This window comes from Nelumbo nucifera, chromosome 1, assembly GCF_055504915.1.
Source record: "Nelumbo nucifera cultivar China Antique chromosome 1, China Antique-T2T, whole genome shotgun sequence".
Classification (NCBI taxonomy): Eukaryota; Viridiplantae; Streptophyta; class Magnoliopsida; order Proteales; family Nelumbonaceae; genus Nelumbo; species Nelumbo nucifera.
In genome coordinates this window covers 191,835,458-191,853,767 of record NC_142649.1, presented here as the reverse complement: position 1 = coordinate 191,853,767, position 18,310 = coordinate 191,835,458, and the positions used below count along the sequence as shown (strand labels likewise).

Here is an 18,310-nt window from a genome sequence, read left to right as displayed (position 1 = left end):
AATGCTGTCACAACCCCGTAGTAATTGTTAAGCCCATCTAATTTTGGTCACTTTTAATTATTGTATAATGTTTTAGTTATTTATTATAATAATTGTAACATACTAATCATATTAGTTTAATAATATAAACTTTGATAATTTTAGTATTTTATGCATGAGTAGTTGGTTGCTATTTGTTTTACATTAAATTATTGTTTAATTTTTACTAATGATTTTATTGCTTTTAACATTTTGTATTATTTTATTGCTTAAATTTATTTTATCTTTTTATTTTTATTACTTTTATCATAATATTCTTTTAATATTACTTATTTTATTATTTTTTATTTCTTAATATTCTTATACTATTTATTATTTTATATTATTTTCTACAATATCATAATATTTTAATATTTTAAATATTATTATTTAAATGACAACTTGAGGGATAAATTTGTAAAATGCAAAATTTTCAGACCTTGTAACATTTAGATTAGCGAACAGCTCCATTACATTCAGATATCTACAAAAGTAGAAAAACAAAACTTCCTCTGAATACTTTAAGAGCTTTTTCAGAGGTTTTCTGCTTTTCAAACTTCAAAGTTTAAATTTATCAAACGCTACCTTAGCCGCTTATGCTTTTATGTGATGTTCAACCCTTGATTGTGTTCAAAATCAATGAGAAATTATATGATTATCCATGTACCACTTTTATGCTTTTAAAGCAAAAAATAGAATTGACTTGGTAGTCATAGAGCTATCTCAACCCGGTTTAAACCAAGCTTGAGCCTGATATATTGGATTGTTTTCTAATTGAGTCGAGCTCAAACCTAGTGAAGCTCGGCTCGTGAGGCTTGCAAGCCTAATTGAGCCTAGTATAATAAATAAATTATTTTTATTATATACACCCACATACATACAAATATTTATATATAATATTTTTATTTTTAATGTATAATATTAAATAATTTTAATAATTATTTTTTTATGTGTAATAATAAATAATATTTATACTTGTATGTAAAATAAAAAAAATATTTTTATATGTATAGTTTTTATTTTTTTAAGAAAAAACTTGGCTTGTAATCGAGCTCGAGCTCGAACTTGCAAGCTTTGAACCGAGCCGAGCTCAAGCTCAAGTCTCTAGTTCGAATCGAGTTCGAGCCTAACACTATATCTACGAGTTAAGCTCGAATAGCCAAGTATTCAGTTTAGCTTGGCTCGAATCATCCCCTAGTTACAACCACTTTTATAACCTTTGTTGCAGTCATGACCACCTCCATAGATTGTATCATTTTGTTGTGTTTCGCATACCCACACCTTTGGATATAGATATGATACTCCTAGGCATATCTTGTCAATATTTTAAACCTTGAATTTATGGCTTGAAAGATAACCATTATTTTAAACCTTGGAGTCTGACAAGGGGAAAGAGAATGGAGAAAAATTGCTATATTTCGTGGAATATGTAGAAACATTGAAATGTTGTGTCTTCAATCAATCTTAAGCAAACTCGACTAGGAACTATTGATAGAGCGAACTTGGAATTTGTCGAGTATCATGGGAGCTAATCAGAAAACCTGTGAAGAGTAATGATAAGGCTAAAATTGACCACTAGTTAGAAACTGCCAAGTGGTAGCATGTTGGAGGGCAAAGTTGTTAATTAATGAGTTGACCTGGTCCTAACGAGCTATGAGCTAACCTGTTTTGGTTAGTTAACTCGGTCCTGATGAGCTACAAGTTGACCTTGCCATAATGAGCTGATTTGACACCAACTCATAACATGCACAAGCAACATGTGGCCGAGGTGACCAGAACATCAATGCTAGCACACTCTTTGCAGGCCCACTACCTACCACATGCACACAACGTGCTAATTGAGGGCACGACAAGTGGACTAAGCTCTAATCATGTGTGAGAGACGTGCTAATTCTTGGATGAAGCCCCTCTCTTATAAATAGGTGAGTCCCCCATTCATTTGGACACAATTGAACATGGTAGTACACTACTGTAAACAAGGCACGCCTGACACCTTGGCACATGGGGCCCTCCAGCTCCCCCTATGAGCTCTTCAACTCATCTCATGGAGCTCTCTAGGTCTCCTTACGAGCTCACTAGCTCTCCTCACAAGCTCTTTAGCTCTCCACACGATCTCTCACCTCATCTCACTAAGCTCTCCAGCTCACTTTATTTTCCCTTGGCGTTGCTGACTTAATTGTTAGAGTTCATGCCCTTGGGATATCACCCGGGGTCTTTGACATTTCTTGTGGTTGCAGGTCTCTCTGAGCAGCCAAGGTGACACCCTATTCCAACAACTTTCCATCCTTGCCCCTGTGGCCAATTTTGATCTTCATCAAGTAATAATCTAAAAAATAACCAAATTCATTAGGTCAAAGCTGTTTAAATAAATTTTGATGTTTTTGTTAAACAAGATAGAGAAGCCACGATTGCATGGGTTGTAAGAGATTTTAGAGGAAATATCATTACTTAAAACTTATTAAAAAAACTCTCAACACAATCTCGATGACAAAAGCATGGGGAGACAAGAAGCCATCAAAATTGTGATTTAACTTGGGCTACAATTACATCATTGTTGAAGGGGAATCCCAACTCACAATTGATTGCCTCAACAACAAGTGAAAGCCCCCCATGAAACATCTAGGTGCTGATCAAGCAAGGTAGGAAAAGTAGAGCTCAGCTACCCACAAACTCTTCCCACATTTTCTACCCACATAACATTACAACCATGCATTGGGAACATTTCCCTTGCCATTCATGGGGATATGTTCCCAATAAATGGTGGTTGTGTCTTGTGGGTAGGGATGTGATAAAGGTTTGTGAGTAGATCTAGAGTGGGAAGAGTTTCTAGGCCCAACATGTCTTTAGGGAAGTGAATCAACTTGTATATTTCATTGCGAGTGTTGAGCATGATGTTCATGTGGACAATGTTTGAGGAAATATCATATTATCATGCAATTGGATTTGATAGAAATAATCAGAATTGAGGATCTTTGGGACTGCATTATCCTAGGCATTGCTAGTACTTTTGCTTGTACGCCCCCCCCCCCCCCCAAAAAAAAAAAAAAAAGAATATCATGATGGTAAAATGAGTCCATACATTTTGTGCAAAAGCTTTTCATTGGCAAAACAACGACCACACCTCAAATAGGAAATGAACACTAAGTGGATGCTTGGCATCGATATCATTTTCTGGGAAAATGGTGCCATGTATGCGCTACATCAGCAAAAGCGGTGCTTTAGAAAATGACATCTTATTTGGTACCATTTTTCCATAAAAAGCATTGCCTTAGACCATGTATTGGAAATCAGGAAAGTGTGGTCTGAAGCAACACCAAATTTGATGTTTTCTCATAAAACAACATGTTGCTGCCAATGGTACTATGATGTGGCATCAACGTGGCCTCATCTTGGACGTTGGATAATATGACTAGTGCTGAAAACAGTTCTATAGCACTGGTACCAAACAAAAGCCAGTGTTGTTCTCCGAGAAAACAGTCTATGTGGCAGTACCGCTTCCAAACAAAAAATACGCACCGTTTTTTCACCCATGACTAATACCATTTTTATGAGAAAACGAGGCTGTATTCCCAGCACCGATGCCAAACACCAACTAAGGCTTTCCCTACATTTCTGTCATTTCCCTACTTTTTCCTTTAAGCCCAACACAACCTAAGGAAAAAAGAGGGTGATCATGAATTGGGCTGAACTTAGCATGAGTGGAACCAAGATTTTTTAGATGGTTCAAATTTTAATAAACATAGATGGGGCCAAAATATAAGTGGGATACGGGATTGTGGGGGTTGGGGTTGGCTCCCCCTCTACCACTTCTGAGTCTCTGACCCCACTCCTAGGGCTTAATACCTATATGGGCTATAGCATGGGTTAGCCGGTCTTGGGCCTTATAATTGCATTGTGTTAAGTGTATATATAGATTGTATGGCATGCTTTTATGGGTTCGTGTAGTATAAAACTGTTACATGACACATCAGCATATACTTTAGGCATAGGCTGAGCATAAAATATAGGCTGAAGCCCAAACGTTTGAGAGTTGGGCCAGGTCAGGCTATAAATGATCACCCCGGATAACACATCTTAAAACAAGATGACAACACAAAAAAAGCAGCGATGTCATAAAATCACCTATTTGTATTTCAACTGTCCATCCTAACCCTGCTTGGAAGTACCATACTAGCTAGGGCTGTAACAAGCTAGGGTTTAGATGGAATTCAACTAGACTTGAAAAAAAACAAAAAGGAATTCTCAGTTGCATCTGCATCTGCATCTAATCTGATTCTCAATTATCTGTATCTAATCTGCAGTTTAATACATTAGATTCGGATTAGATTTGGATTTAATATGCACTTGTCGTGTTTGTAATGACAAAAGAACAAAAAAAGAAAATAAAAACTATTTAAAAAGTTAATTATTCTCACTTATAAATGTAAATATAAAATGGTAACAATAACAATAATAATAATAATAATAATAATAATAATAATAATAATAATAATAATAATAATAATAATAATAATAATAATAATAATAATAATAATAATAATAATAAGATATGGATTTTAATTGTATATGATGGGATAGAATCTCTGTAGATTTTATTAATTGGATGCAAGTTCTAAAATTTATAAACTTGGCTAATCCATTGATATTTTTGGGGCAGAATCTTTTTATGTCTCAACCGACGAAAATATAAATTGTCAAATTTGTAAATAGCCAACAATTCGTGCGGAAAGACACACCAAACGAGACCTAAATCGACAATTAGACTTTCCGAGTCCATTGACAGCGCTTGAGCTACCACCTGTTCATGGGCCGGGCCGGGCTGGGCTCGGGTTGGGCTTTTAGTGTTCATTAATAGAAAAATAATAGGCCCGAGCCCGAGCCCGGCCCGACCAACGGGCCTAGAACTTGGGCCTGAGCCCGGCCCTGATAAAAAGCCCGAAGCCCGACCTAATAAAAGAAAATCAAAATTTTCCCTATTCAAATAGACATTATCTATTTTAATTCAGATTTTTTTCCCCTATTTAAATGAACAATGGGCCTACAAGTGAATCAACAACCTTCTCAAATCAAAAAAAAATTATTCAAATGGACATCACATAAGGTTTTTACTTAGATTTAACTATAGGTTGGGCTGGGTTTACTTAGGTTTAATTATAGGTCAGGCCGGGCCGGGCTCGGGCCAGGCTATTTTGGCAAAGCCCGAGCCCGACTCGAATTTTATGCGGGCCGGGCTTTTTGGCCCGAGGTTAAGCCCGCGGGCCAAAAAGCCTGTTCAAGCCCGTCTGAGGGTCGGGCCGGGCCGGCCCGTCGGGCCACCCGGCCCATGAACAGGTCTAGCTACCACATGTCGCGAGGCTGGGCCGATTGGGCCTTTTAGTTATCGCAACATGGGCGTACTCATGGGCTCATCGTGTAGCCATCCAGGCGTCCACCCCCGCTTCAACGAGGAATAAATCCAACCCGTTTATAAGCAATTACGACCCGTTTATGAATCTAGAAAACAACCCGTTTTTAGTTTTTTCATCTGTATTTATTTTTCTTCGGGAGAAAGAAACAGAGAATATCGAAAGGCTAAAACCAGGGTAGACAAAGAAACCCTCATTCGTCTTCTCTCCCGACTCTCCTGATCCAAGCCATGGGTATTAAGCAGCAAGCCAACTGGTCTCCGTACGACAACAATGGAGGGTAAGCTGCTTTCCTTTTGATTTCGTTTGTGACTTTTTCCCATTTTTTACTCCCTACCCTAACGTCTACAATCTTCATCTGCAGAACATGTGTTGCGATTGCAGGTGTAGATTACTGTGTCATAGCTGCAGATACTCGAATGTCGACGGGTTATAACATATTAACTCGAGATTACTCCAAAATCTGCAAACTGTATTGCCTTTTCATTCTACTCCTTGTTGATTCGTTTTAAATGTTGTACGCATTGCTATTGATCCCGTTGCGATATATGTCTCCGTTGATTGTACTTACTCCACACGGCTACTTCTTCTGTTCTTTCTGTGCTTGTGAAATTATCGGAGTGAATTGCTACCACACTCTTGTATAAAACATACAAGGCATCCTTCGATGGGGGGGGGTGTGATTGGTGATTTGGTGCTTTAGTTTTTTTTTTAGTTCTTTTTTATTAATAAATTTGTAGGAAATATAGGGGTAATAATTGGAATAGTTGAAAGAATTTCTACTGGCCCGATTTGCATCTTTGATCTCATGGGACTTTTGGCTCCATGGTTTCACTTCTGAAACCTAAATGTGGAAGTGAGGAAAAAAATAAAATAAGAAAAGAGGATGAAATTTGATGGCCCAAATTCAACAATTAAAAAATCTATTTGATCAAAGCCATCTTCCTATTCCGACTAAAAGGAAAGATTTTGAGGATTGCTTTCATCTCACCAATGACCTCCTCCTAAATTAATACCATATAGGGGCAAAAACTCAAAAATCCTATGGTGATTATAGGTTAGATTTTTCATATCTTCCGATGGATTTTGGCATTTTGAGGCATGCCATCAGGAAAGATAGAATGATGAAGAACTCTAAAATGGATCTAGAGGTCAATAATTTCCCAAGTGGATACCGTTGCTAGGAGTTTAGAAAATATTAGGTGCACAGCTATTATTCAAGTTAGTTGTGTAATGTGTACAACTACAAATGTACATCTGGCTGATGTTTGTCAAGTGGCTTACTGGTTCTTTGGGCTGTTTCCCTTCACCATGTCATGGATGAAGCGGCTGCACTTCTTATTCTACCTACTATTTATTAATAAATCCTGTTGATCTTGTTATCAATCAAAAAAGGTAAAATTCCACTTAATAGGGATTTCTGTTTCAACTTTCATAACAGATTGTTTTGTGCACAACTGACCTGTTACAAAAATATAAGATTTGATATAATAATCTGAGTTGGGTATCAGAAAGAAGTTTACTTTAAGGATTTTCAAAAAAAAAATCAATGATGACCTTCTTTTGAAGACGGGGGAAAATTTTCAAGATTTTATTTAAACCCACTTGAAGATAAGTTCTGTTTTTGTGGAGTAAATATAAATGGTAATTCTTTTGTTATCATTTATCAATGGTTTATAAGTCCACTATCCTTCTGGTTTCCCTTTTATAGTGAATGACTGAGCTTTCTATCTCATTGCTCTTATCATGAGGGGTGCTTCATGTTGTAAAATCTGTAGTGGGAATATAAAACTTTAATGGTGGTGAATGTTGTTAACACCTTGAATTACGTTTGTAATAATGTTTTACTTGTATATGCTGATAAAAAAAGGTTTTACTTGTATAACCTGACTATGTTCTTTATGTTGATAATATTGCAGAGCAGACAAGTGTCTGATGGCTTCCTCTGGATTTCAGGCTGACGTGAAAGCTTTACAAAAAGTTTTATCTGCTAGGCACTTGGTAAGTGGTTGGAAGAATCAAAAGCTTACTGTCTTTACTCATCATTTCTCCCATTAAAGTCCTAAATATAAAGGGTAGTATATACTATATAAAAAGCATGTCCACATCATAATTTCTTTATCCATTAGCTAATGTGGTGCCACGTAGTTCTGTTTGTCTGTTTATAATTTGTGAGGTGAATGTGTTTTTTCTGCTTATCATTTATATGCAATGTGTGAACAAACAATCTAGGAAGTTTGGAAAATGGTAGAATAAACATAAAAGAAGAGGGAGTTTCCCCCTCTTGACCAGAGCTTTTGGAAATGTAGTCATGCACCTGTCACAACTTACAAGTATTGAAATGATGCCATCAATGTGTTGACTTTTTTCTAATTTCTTCATATAAGCTGAAACCCCATCTTGCATAGCATGTATAGGAGAAAATTCCAGTATGCACAGTCCTATTCTTTCTAAGGACTTGGACTTACAATCATAGTTTTCAAGGTGCCAAGGTGAGGCTAGGCGACAAGGGGGTGCCTAGTCGCCTAGGAGGCACCTAGGCGACACCTAGGTGATGGATTTTTTTTTTTAAAGTAAAACCATATATCCTAGGGTAGTTCCCTAGGTTCCATAACCATCTTTCCTTACTTATTCATAATTTTCATAAGAGAAGTATAAATTTCATGTTTAAGTCTAGAAAATCAACATTTTATGAGAAGAAAAAGAACAAAGGAAAGAAAATTCAAAAAATATAGGGGCTGAACCCCTACTTTTGTTATAGGAAAGAAGAAAAGAAAAGGTGGAAGAAGAAGAAGAAGATGTGGAAGAAGAAAATGTGTTGATTAGACAAAATTTTAAGTTCTTCCCTTACTGGTTCAGGTTTTGAAATTTTTGAGGGTTCAATCAAGGATCAAAATTTCGATATGATACACCCCGTATCAGGTGTATTCTATTGTATCTTTGGGGTCCCGATACCTGTTTACAGGTGTTTTTGGGGACCCATTTTTTTAAATAATATATATATATATTTAAAAATGAAATTGAAAACCAAAGAAATAAAAAAAATAGGGGGAATATTGTTATAAGTACCGATACACCTCTGCCAATACACAGTGGTGTATCGATACTTTGAACCATGGGTTTACAGCAGTTAGCAATGTTTGCGTTGATTAAACCCTAACAAAATAAGAAAATAATAAAAAGAAATTAGTATATAAACACATAAAATGAATATTCTAGTTTAATAATGTCTATTTTATAATTATAATGTCAAAAAATTAAAAATATAAAAGTATTTTATAACCTAGTGCACAAAACTGCTTGGCGACTGGGCGAGTCGAGCCTCCAAGGGTGCCTTGTCGTCGCCTAGGCGGGCATTTGACCAAAAACATGGCTCTTGATAGAACTCAATGATGGGATGAAGTGTGTAAAATAGTTGGGATTGAATATTTAAGGCTGAATTAAATATGACCGTGATCTTTCTTCATATCATTCTTGTAAACATATTTCATGCATAACCAAAACAATTAATTTATTGGAATAGAATTGGCAAGTAAGCAGTGAGGCCAGAGTAATAGGCACATCAAGTTTTTCTCCCGTGTGGAAAACCACATAGAAAGCCCAATATGAGGGGAAAACCACGAACTTTCTATTTTAAAATAATGTAGTTAGAAGATGTTCTTTTTGCAACCTAAGGTAAATGAGTGTAAAGAGGAAAAGATTCCCTTTGGTATTAACAAGAAATTGCTATTTAATGTGTATTTGAATAAGAAACGAGTGAAAATCTCACCCAGACAAGAGGTGACTGCCTCTTCTTCCAAGCATTTTTATGAAGAAATCTATAGTTACATGAGATACATGATAATTGCATTAATGAAGCACAAAAATGCAATTACATTTAAATGAGTATTAAAAGCACTATGAAGAGGTTGACCCAGATACCAAATATGTATTGGTCAGCTTCTTTCTTAAATCAACAAAGAGTAAGTGGAATGTGGGTTTCACCACATACAATCTAAAATTCTAAATAAATGGAAAAAGTAGCATTGTTCTTATTCTCTTTCCCACCCGTGAAGAGGAAACTCTATAATTAGGGGCATTAATTGGTGTTATTAGTGGGTTTCTTGCTAATTCATGGGTATCTTAAGGGGTAATCTGAAGTGCCTATATTAGAAGATTTTATAGCTGTAGACATGGTTGAAAATGTTGATTTTAGGAAGTCTACAATCTACATTGCATGAGGTACCAGCTAATTTTCAGCATTAGTTGGTGATATTGGTATCTTTCTTACTAGTCCTAGGAAGGAGCATTTGGCAGTGGTTAAGTGGATTCTCAGGCATCTCAAGGAGTAGCCTGAGATGTGTTTATGCTTTGCAGCTAGAAGGCCTATGCTAGAAGTCTTTTAGGTGTAGATATGGTTGAAGGTGTTGATTTTGTTTAATCCATGTTGGGATTAGAGGAAGCAATCCCTTGAAAATAGAGATTACAAAAGTATGTATGTGGTTTATCCACTACTGAGGTTAAAAAAATGCTACAACTGGGGTGTGCTGTATGCAAGGAGACATTGTGGGTGAGAGATTCTTTTGAATATTTTATTTTAAACAAGGAGAAGTATGTTGTTCGTTGTGACAATTAAATTAGCAATTTGCTTAACTAGCAGCTCAGGTCTCTGTACAAAGGTTATGCATGTTATGTGTTGTGTGAATTATGATGTATGAGTGGATTTGGGATATAGTGTTGCAGCATGGATAGAACCATATCAATAATTATGATTAAAATATGATGATGAATGCACCACCTTACGATGATCAGGAATTTTATAGGAGCGTTGTACTTATAGAAGTCATGAGACTAATTTTTTAGGTGGGGGATTGTTGGGGTCTGTCCTTATTGGACCCACAAGGCCTTTTGACCAAGAAAAAGTAAACTCCTTATGTGCTGGAGGCCCTTGAAATCACAATATTGTTTTGGTATATTTCCTCTTGGTGAAGATAAGAAACTTCTTGAGAAGAATTGGGAAAACCTCCTGACGCATTGGGAAAGAAAGGAAAACAAAAACAACTTTTTATGGTGTTTGATATGTTTCTTTATCCAAGGTTCTGGACTCGTGGTTCTTGTGATATGTCCCTAGTTATGTGACCACTTATTCAGTGCACTGATCAATTTCTCAAATAGTGCTTTTGGAAGAAAATCATGCAACCTCTGTACACGAGTTATTTTTTTTCCATTTTTCTTGTTTAAATACCCTTTATATGGTGATTTATTTGTAATACCCAAGATAGTTGTTCGTGTTCCATTCTTAATGTTAACCTTATCTGACTAGAAGGGACCTTCTTGCAACTCCATTGTTATTAAGATAGTTAAACTTTTCTCTGGACTAGGTCCAATGGTTTTCCCTTCGCGTTGAAGGTATTTTCTTGTCAAAAGTTTGGTGTCTCATTTTCTCGTCTCCTTGACGTTCTATTATTCCATCTTAACTCAAGATACTGAAGACACAATGTATTTTATATATATATTTTTTGATCAGTAACAAGAAACTTTATTAATGATATGAAACTATGTGAAACTTTAAGTACAAAGGGGGGAGGTAAAATGTCTTAACTCCCCACCAACAGAATACATTGGAAGAAAGTCAAAAGTTAGCCCAAAATATAGATTCCCTATTCACCCCTTCCTTGGCTAACCCATCAGCAAATGAGTTAGCAGTCCTCTTCACCCAGCTGTAATGCAACACAATATCCCTACTCAGCCATTTGAATTTTTTTCTTCTCATTGTTATAACTCCACAAACCACTGTCTTCTTCCTTTAGCCACCTAAAGGAATATCCAAGCATATAAAAATATGGCTAAGTAAAAGCCTGGCCAGAATTCTGGCATCTTTTGAATTTTCTGTTGGCTTGTTACCACATTTGACACATTCCAGTGGGCAAAGGTAATAATATATGATTTTGTTAGCCTTTTCTCATGGGTGTGCTACAAATTGGATGAGTGGTTAACTTGATGTGTCCTTTTTTTTGATAAATAACTTGACGTGTCCTTAACAAATGAGAAAACTGATAGATAAGGTCATCAAGGATAAGTCAAGACATGTTACAAAACATTGGTCCTAACTAACTCCTTTAATTGTTCTTGGGATGCCTTAATCAGAAATTCAAGTAAAACAAGAGGAAAAATAGGGAAAAGAAACATTTAGAAATTAACAAGCAATGCGGTAAGTGATGGGGAGGGGGTTGAATCTTGGATTATTTTACTAGAATTTTGTAACTCTAGTTCTTGCAGAAATAAAGCACTAAAATCCTCTTACTGCATGGACTGTGTGTGTACACCTAATGAGTTATAGGACCCTGGGAATGGATGGGTGGAATTTATCTTGCGTTAGACTCTTAGAACATAGCATTGAACTTGATTTAGGATGATTTCTAATGATTTTTGTTTTGGTAGGGGGGGGGGTTGAAACTTGGACGACTTTGCTGGAATTGTGTATTGTTTATCTAGATAAGTTATTAAACTTAAGTATCTACAAAATGTAATTCTTGCAGAAACAAAGCACTAAAATCATCTTACTGGATGGACCATGTATGTACCTCAAATGATGGTTATAGGATAATAGGAATGTGTGGTAGGATTTGTGTTCCATTGGACTCTTGAACCTGTCAGGCTGTCATTGAACTTGATTTGGGATGATTTCTGATCAGGGAGGGGAAAACTTGTTTCTACCTCTTTATTTGTGGTACTTGACTCACATAGATGTGCATGGGGATTGATAATTCTGAATTTCTGGAAGGTTCGCCAGTATGGACTACAGAATTCCTCCTTCCCCAGCAGCAGAGTTAGAGCAGATTCATAAACACTTCTTCTATTCTTATCTTGTTGCATAATGCTTGATTAATATGCACTTTATTTTTATTTTTAACTTTTCTTTTGCTGGACAAGTAAAAGGAATCTATTATGAGCCATGGCTTGGTAAAATGGTAAAATATCAGGCTGACAAGTGTGAGAATGTAGGATCAAGTCAGAGAGCAGCCACTTCATACAAGAAAATACTGAATGTTAGGTCCGTATTCGTTTCACCCCTCCCAAGATCCTGGATGGCCAGGACCAAGATTGGGTAATGCCCTTTTATGTGGAATCAGAGAAAATAAATACAAGAATGTATGCTTGGTGCAATGATAAAATCTGGGGCTGACAAGTTTGAGAATGTGGGTTAAAATCTGAGTGCAGCCACTTAATGCAAGCAAATAAAGGTTAGGTCCGTATCTGGTCCACCCTCCCAAGACCCTGGATAATCGAGACCAACATCGTGTAATGGTCCTTTTATGTGGAAGAAGAGAATAAATACAAGAATATATGATTTTATATATCTATTTTAGCAAAGGAATTAGAACTGAAATTAGGGTTTAATGTCAAAGAATTTAGAGTTCAATTTGAAGATACAAAAGAGTATGCCTATTGTCTTCTATTCTTGAAGAAATTTGAAACTGCATTTTAAAGCCCAAAATTTAACATCTTGGATTTCAAAAATGTGGCATCCAGTTATATGGGGATTATTGCTCTAAGAGGCAAGGAATTTGAGAAACTGTATGGAAACTGATATATGGTTCCTTTTTTCTTGTGGTTCAGATCTATCAGCATCAACACAACAAGCAGATGAGCTGCCCTGCAATGGCTCAGCTCCTTTCCAACACTTTATACTACAAACGTTTCTTCCCTTATTATGCTTTCAATGTCTTAGGTGGCCTTGACAATGAAGGTATTTCTATATTTCATAGAACCTATTATATGCCTTTATTTACAATGCAAGGTTATCACATAAATTACTCCTTTAGGAAAGGGTTGTGTGTTCACGTATGATGCTGTTGGATCCTATGAGAGGGTTGGATACAGTACTCAAGGTTCTGGTTCTACGCTGATCATGCCTGTCTTGGACAACAAGCTGAAGTCTCCTAGCCCTCTCTTATTACCTGCCAAGGTGAGATTTTGACCTGAATATCTTGGTGGTTGTCAAGTCATCTCGACCATCAACTTAATGCAAGCTTTTGCAGGATGCTGTGACCCCACTCTCGGAATCAGAAGCAGTTGACTTGGTGAAGGATGTTTTTGCATCTGCAGTTGAAAGGGACATATACTCTGTAAGTTTTTTCTTTCCATTTTATACTTCTTTCTCTTGTCTGAAAATCTAGATACTAATTGGCGTGGGACAAAAATTACAGTGTATTAAGCAAAAATGTTATGAAATCTAGTTCTTATGGATATTGACACCATACACAACCTTGTATTATTAAAAGGATGGGGAGAGGAATACAAGATTTCTTTTCATCTTCAAACAAAGTTGCCAGTTGGAAGATTTCTAGGTTGTTTATGAAGGCACAGTTTGGAAGGAGTACAAATACAAATTTGTAGAATACAAAACTGTGTATTTTGTATGTATTTGCATTGTACATATTTGTATTTGTATTCCTTCCAAACTTGAGCAGGAAGCTTACCAAGCAACCCAACTTTGACATTTACTATTATCTCTGTCAAGCCTGCTCAGAGTTCCATTTGCAATTTCTTTCATATTTCAAGTTTGGACCAGTCTGAAATAAAACAGAACAGGTGATGATCGAAGAATCATTTCTTTTAAATGATATTACATGGCATATAGTTACCGTTTCTTTTAAATGATATTGCATCTCAAAATTTATTATTTTTGGTTGATTTTTGGAGCATCTTCTGAAAAGGAGATTGTTACTTGCATAGGTAGCTTAGTGCCTCTTTTTATGGTTGTTACTTGCATTCCTAAAGTATCTAAGAAATTTCACTCTTAAGACTCTTACTGTGGTAATGGAAAAATAACTATCAGACGGAAGTTTCAAGATATACTGGTTAAATGGGTGAGTTGGTGACCCATTCCACCCTTGCTAGGTCCGGTGTGATTGCAATTGGGTTTCTGTTGGTGTTGAAACTTAACTATTAGTTGTGTTAAAATGTCCTTGAGGAACTGGTCCATATAAAAATTTGCGGCATTGTTGTTTTTTTTCTTTATCAAGGCATTTTATCTTATGTTTGTCACATCGCTCAGCCTGTCGTACCTTGTTCATGGTTTGGGTAGGTTGTCCTTTAAGTTGATTTATACTTCAATGAACTCGAGCTATTGCTGGCCCGATTTCTGATGAATATCATCAGTTAGTGATTATCATCGGAAACTCCAATCTACAAAACCTTCTTAGCATATAGTTATTCTCTCCTCTTTTTTAGCTCTCACCTTTGAGATTCTGACTTTAATTATTTTAGAGGCCAGATTAGGGGAAATTAAGAAGATAAAGAACAAGCCATCAATGATACTCGATTTGGGCCATCGTCTTTGTTAATCCGTTGTCAATGTTTTGCAGGGAGACAAATTGGAAATAGTCGTTGTAAAAGCAGACGGTATTCGACGAGAATACCTGGAAATGAGGAAAGACTGATGTCTTCTACCACTGCTTCTGCGTCAATGGTTGTTATGGTATTTCGGCCTCGGATGTTTATCTTTTGCTTGGAAAGCACATACAATTACTTGCAACAGGGAAATGTCTTGGATGCAGATGCATGTAATTGAAACCGGGGAATGCCTGATGTTTTCTATTTTTCATTATTATCCTCGTATACATTCAGATGTTGGTTTATTTCAAACAAGTGAGCAGGCTGTCTTAGGAGACTTTTCGCAACCCTTTCAACTTTATTGAGATAGAAACCTTGAAAATTTCTAGTTATTTTGATCTTACAAATGGAGACAGATAACTTTAATCAACCATCCATTCTTGAGAGTCAAGAGCCAAGATCCATAACGGTTTAGTAAGTGAGCTCAGAAGCTCCCCTCTGAAGCCCATCCCTTCTTCTCTAACTCCAATCTCAAGGCCTGTTACATATTTAAGAACTCATTAATAAAGCATGCAACATGGATAGCTAACCACAAATGCCCAACCCCCACGGAGTCAAACGTGGGCATATGAGCTGGTTGCTCAGAAGGCAACATAAGCTAACATTAAGAATTGTGTAATCTTGTAAGGGGGCATTCTATAACATGATTGGTTTTGTTTTCAATTTTTATTTTTTTGGAATTGCCACATTACAGAAGAACATTGAACTCTGTTTTTGTTTCCAAAAGGAAAAATGAGTTGGTTTTATTTCAAAAAACAGTACATGATTTTTAAACCAACAAAATATTAACTTTTAAAATAAAAATAAAAATTTTAATATAGAAATCATAAGAACATGTTTTTTGTGTTTTTGTATTGAGAAACAATTTATTTTCAAGTCAAATGATTTTGATTTATTTTTGGAACCGGTAACAAGAAAATAATTCACATTGTAGCAAGGTTCAAAATATTGATATGCCTGATATGCAGGTAGTGGTGTATTGGGCAGTATCGATAGTTTTTTTTTATTTCTTTAATTTTTTTAATTTTTTTTAATCTAATTCAAAAGGGCTGGTTTAAGGCCCATCCATTCTCTGAACCGGATCTGGTAAGGGTATCAGGAAGCCCCCGACTCGATACATATCAATACTTCCATTTTTCTGGGATTGGTAAACAAAAAAAGAAACTAAGATCATTTTTGTGGGATTGATAAACAAGAAAGAAACTAAGAATTGCTTTTTCCTCTATGTGCTATCAAAACTCAAAATGGGGCTTGATACCTTAATTCTCTTTCTGTTAATATCAAAATCGAAGTTTCCCAAGCGAGATGCAGACCGATATTCAACGATTGATTTCTTCCCAGGTGGAAACCAAAACTCGACGTCGTCGACAAACTGTATTAACAGAGAAAAAAATGAAAACCTTTTGATTTTATGATTTAAACCTCAACTCATATAAATAAAAGGAAGAATGACAATATCCGCTTGCCGATCACATACCCCCATGATGGGACTCTCGTATTCTACGCGAATGTAGTCGTCTTTCCTTTCCATTATACGTGGCGTAAATTTGTCTGGTTTTGTTGATTTTATCTGCAAAAGTAATGCTTAAATTTAGCTCAGTCCAATCCAATATTTCAGACCACTCCCTAGAAAGTAGAAACTTTTTAAGTTTATAGTTATACCACTTGGATAAGCTCGGCCATTGCCTCTTCTCTACTGATCGGCTTTTTCCGTCCTTCAGAGTTATAGTTCCTGAAAGTCTCGTATTAGAATAATCAGATAAGAGATGACCAACAGATGATTTAAATGTCATAGGTTTTTCTGACTGTAATTAATACAGAGTTGAAACTGGATCGGAGCAAGCTTACCAAGGTGGGGCGTAGTGGGTGAGATCACTGACCCCTTCCGAAGTTGAAATGCAATTGTTAGTTGCCGGACACAGAGCTAGAGCTGGAGGATTCTTCTGCACTCCAAGGTAATTGGGTTTTGTTCCGCTGTCACATTTAGATACATCCCAAACTAGAAATTTTAGAGATAGAGGGAGAGAAATAAGAATAGCGGGATGGACAAGGAGTTCGAATGAAGGACCTGAAGTGGAAGATGGCCGCAATGACAGCGAATTCGGTGCTTCTCAATACGATCTCCCTTAATTTTTCTCAGAATTTCATAAACTTATCAGAACCCTAACTTCTCCAGAACACACAATGCATACAAAACAAAAGAAAGAGCTTTCCAAACGAAGAGATTTACGGTACCTTCGTCCCATTTGGTCGGTCGATTTGCTCTGCTGTTGCTGTGAAGCTATAATAATGCGGGGAGCAGGGGGATACCCATTATACCTTTTCTTATGAGTATGCAAGTATTTGCTCGGTCTCGTTACAGAAGAAGCCATGGAGACCATGTTCGAAGCTCTGAACAGAAGGTCGTGAAAACGATATGAACCTCGCTTTCCCCTCTTCTTCCTGCGCTTAAACTTTTAAAATAGTTGTCTAAACTGAGGTCCATTGTCCCCATTGAACAATGTCCATACCATTACTAACACTACCACCACATAAATTGCATAATACGCCATCTTTTCCAATCTCTCGATGCGCCATTGCGTCACTCGCAGGTGAGCCATCCGTCGTTTGACGTGGCTAATTCATGGTGACGTGGCAAATCAAAACTACAATTAATTAGGATACCGGTGAGACCGGATGTGCTCCTCACGTAGGAGATTGGCTTCAGTCAGAGCAAAATCCGTATTTCTATGGGGAGATATTTTCAATATAAGGCTAAGATGGATATTCGAATGGAATTTGCTCTGATTGAATCCTGTTTCCTCACGTAGGGTGCCTCACACGTACATCTTACCATGTATTGAGAATCTCTCCCGTGCTTATAAGTTATTTTTCACGGGAGTTGTTCCCAATCCACATTTAATGTACATGTGAGGCGCCCAAGTGTGAGGAGCAGATCCCGTTCCGACACCTGTAAGGCTTGGCCCAATAACTTAGGTAAGTATTTACATAAACAAGTGTTTTCCAAGCAAAAGTTGGGGTATGTTCGATTTCAACATTCTTCTGTAGGGGTGTAATTAGGGTGGGCCAAACCCGAGCCTGAATTGACAGTCCAAAATTTTAAACGGACTGGGTTTAGATTTTTTTGTCCTTGGATTGGGCTCGGGTCCAAGAAATTGTTTTTTTTTTTTAATCTTTTGAGCTGGGCCTGGGCCTAACTCTTAAATAACCCGAAGGTCCAAATTCAAAGCATTATAAAATGCAAATTTGGGCCAATCCGATTGCAGCCCTATTATCGGAAGGTATTAGTTAGCTGGATAACTGATATTCTCTGGAAAAAAATCTGCTTACCTTGAAACCAGTATAACAGCATAAGAATGGTCAGTTATCTGGTTGACCAATTTATCCCCTAAGGCTGCATTTGGAAGTGATAAAATTTAAATTGATTCGATTTTATAAGCGTTGGAAGGAGCCATTTCCCGGGTCAACCGGTCCCACCGTCCAACTTCAAAACCATGGCCTAAAACTAT

At 36.7% G+C, this 18,310-nt stretch overlaps 2 protein-coding genes across 2 annotated transcripts; one reads left to right on the top strand and one right to left on the bottom strand.

Moving 5' to 3' along the window:
* Window positions 1-5,543: 5,543 nt before the first annotated feature.
* Window positions 5,544-15,133, top strand: PBF1 (N-terminal nucleophile aminohydrolases (Ntn hydrolases) superfamily protein). The gene is made up of 7 exons (XM_010279068.3): window positions 5,544-5,703; window positions 5,788-5,895; window positions 7,343-7,424; window positions 13,023-13,152; window positions 13,229-13,371; window positions 13,445-13,531; window positions 14,774-15,133. The coding sequence occupies exons 1-7, from the start codon at window positions 5,654-5,656 to the stop codon at window positions 14,846-14,848; spliced, it is 675 nt and encodes a 224-aa protein (XP_010277370.1). The 5' UTR covers window positions 5,544-5,653; the 3' UTR covers window positions 14,849-15,133.
* On the bottom strand, window positions 14,972-17,303 carry LOC104611836 (DUF1499 family protein). The gene is made up of 7 exons (XM_010279069.3): window positions 17,037-17,303; window positions 16,870-16,926; window positions 16,650-16,775; window positions 16,464-16,533; window positions 16,279-16,371; window positions 16,060-16,173; window positions 14,972-15,279 (listed from the first exon to the last, which is right to left on the bottom strand). Exons 1-7 carry the CDS (start codon window positions 17,180-17,182, stop codon window positions 15,226-15,228), a joined length of 660 nt encoding a protein of 219 aa, XP_010277371.1. The 5' UTR covers window positions 17,183-17,303; the 3' UTR covers window positions 14,972-15,225.
* Window positions 17,304-18,310: the final 1,007 nt, after the last annotated feature.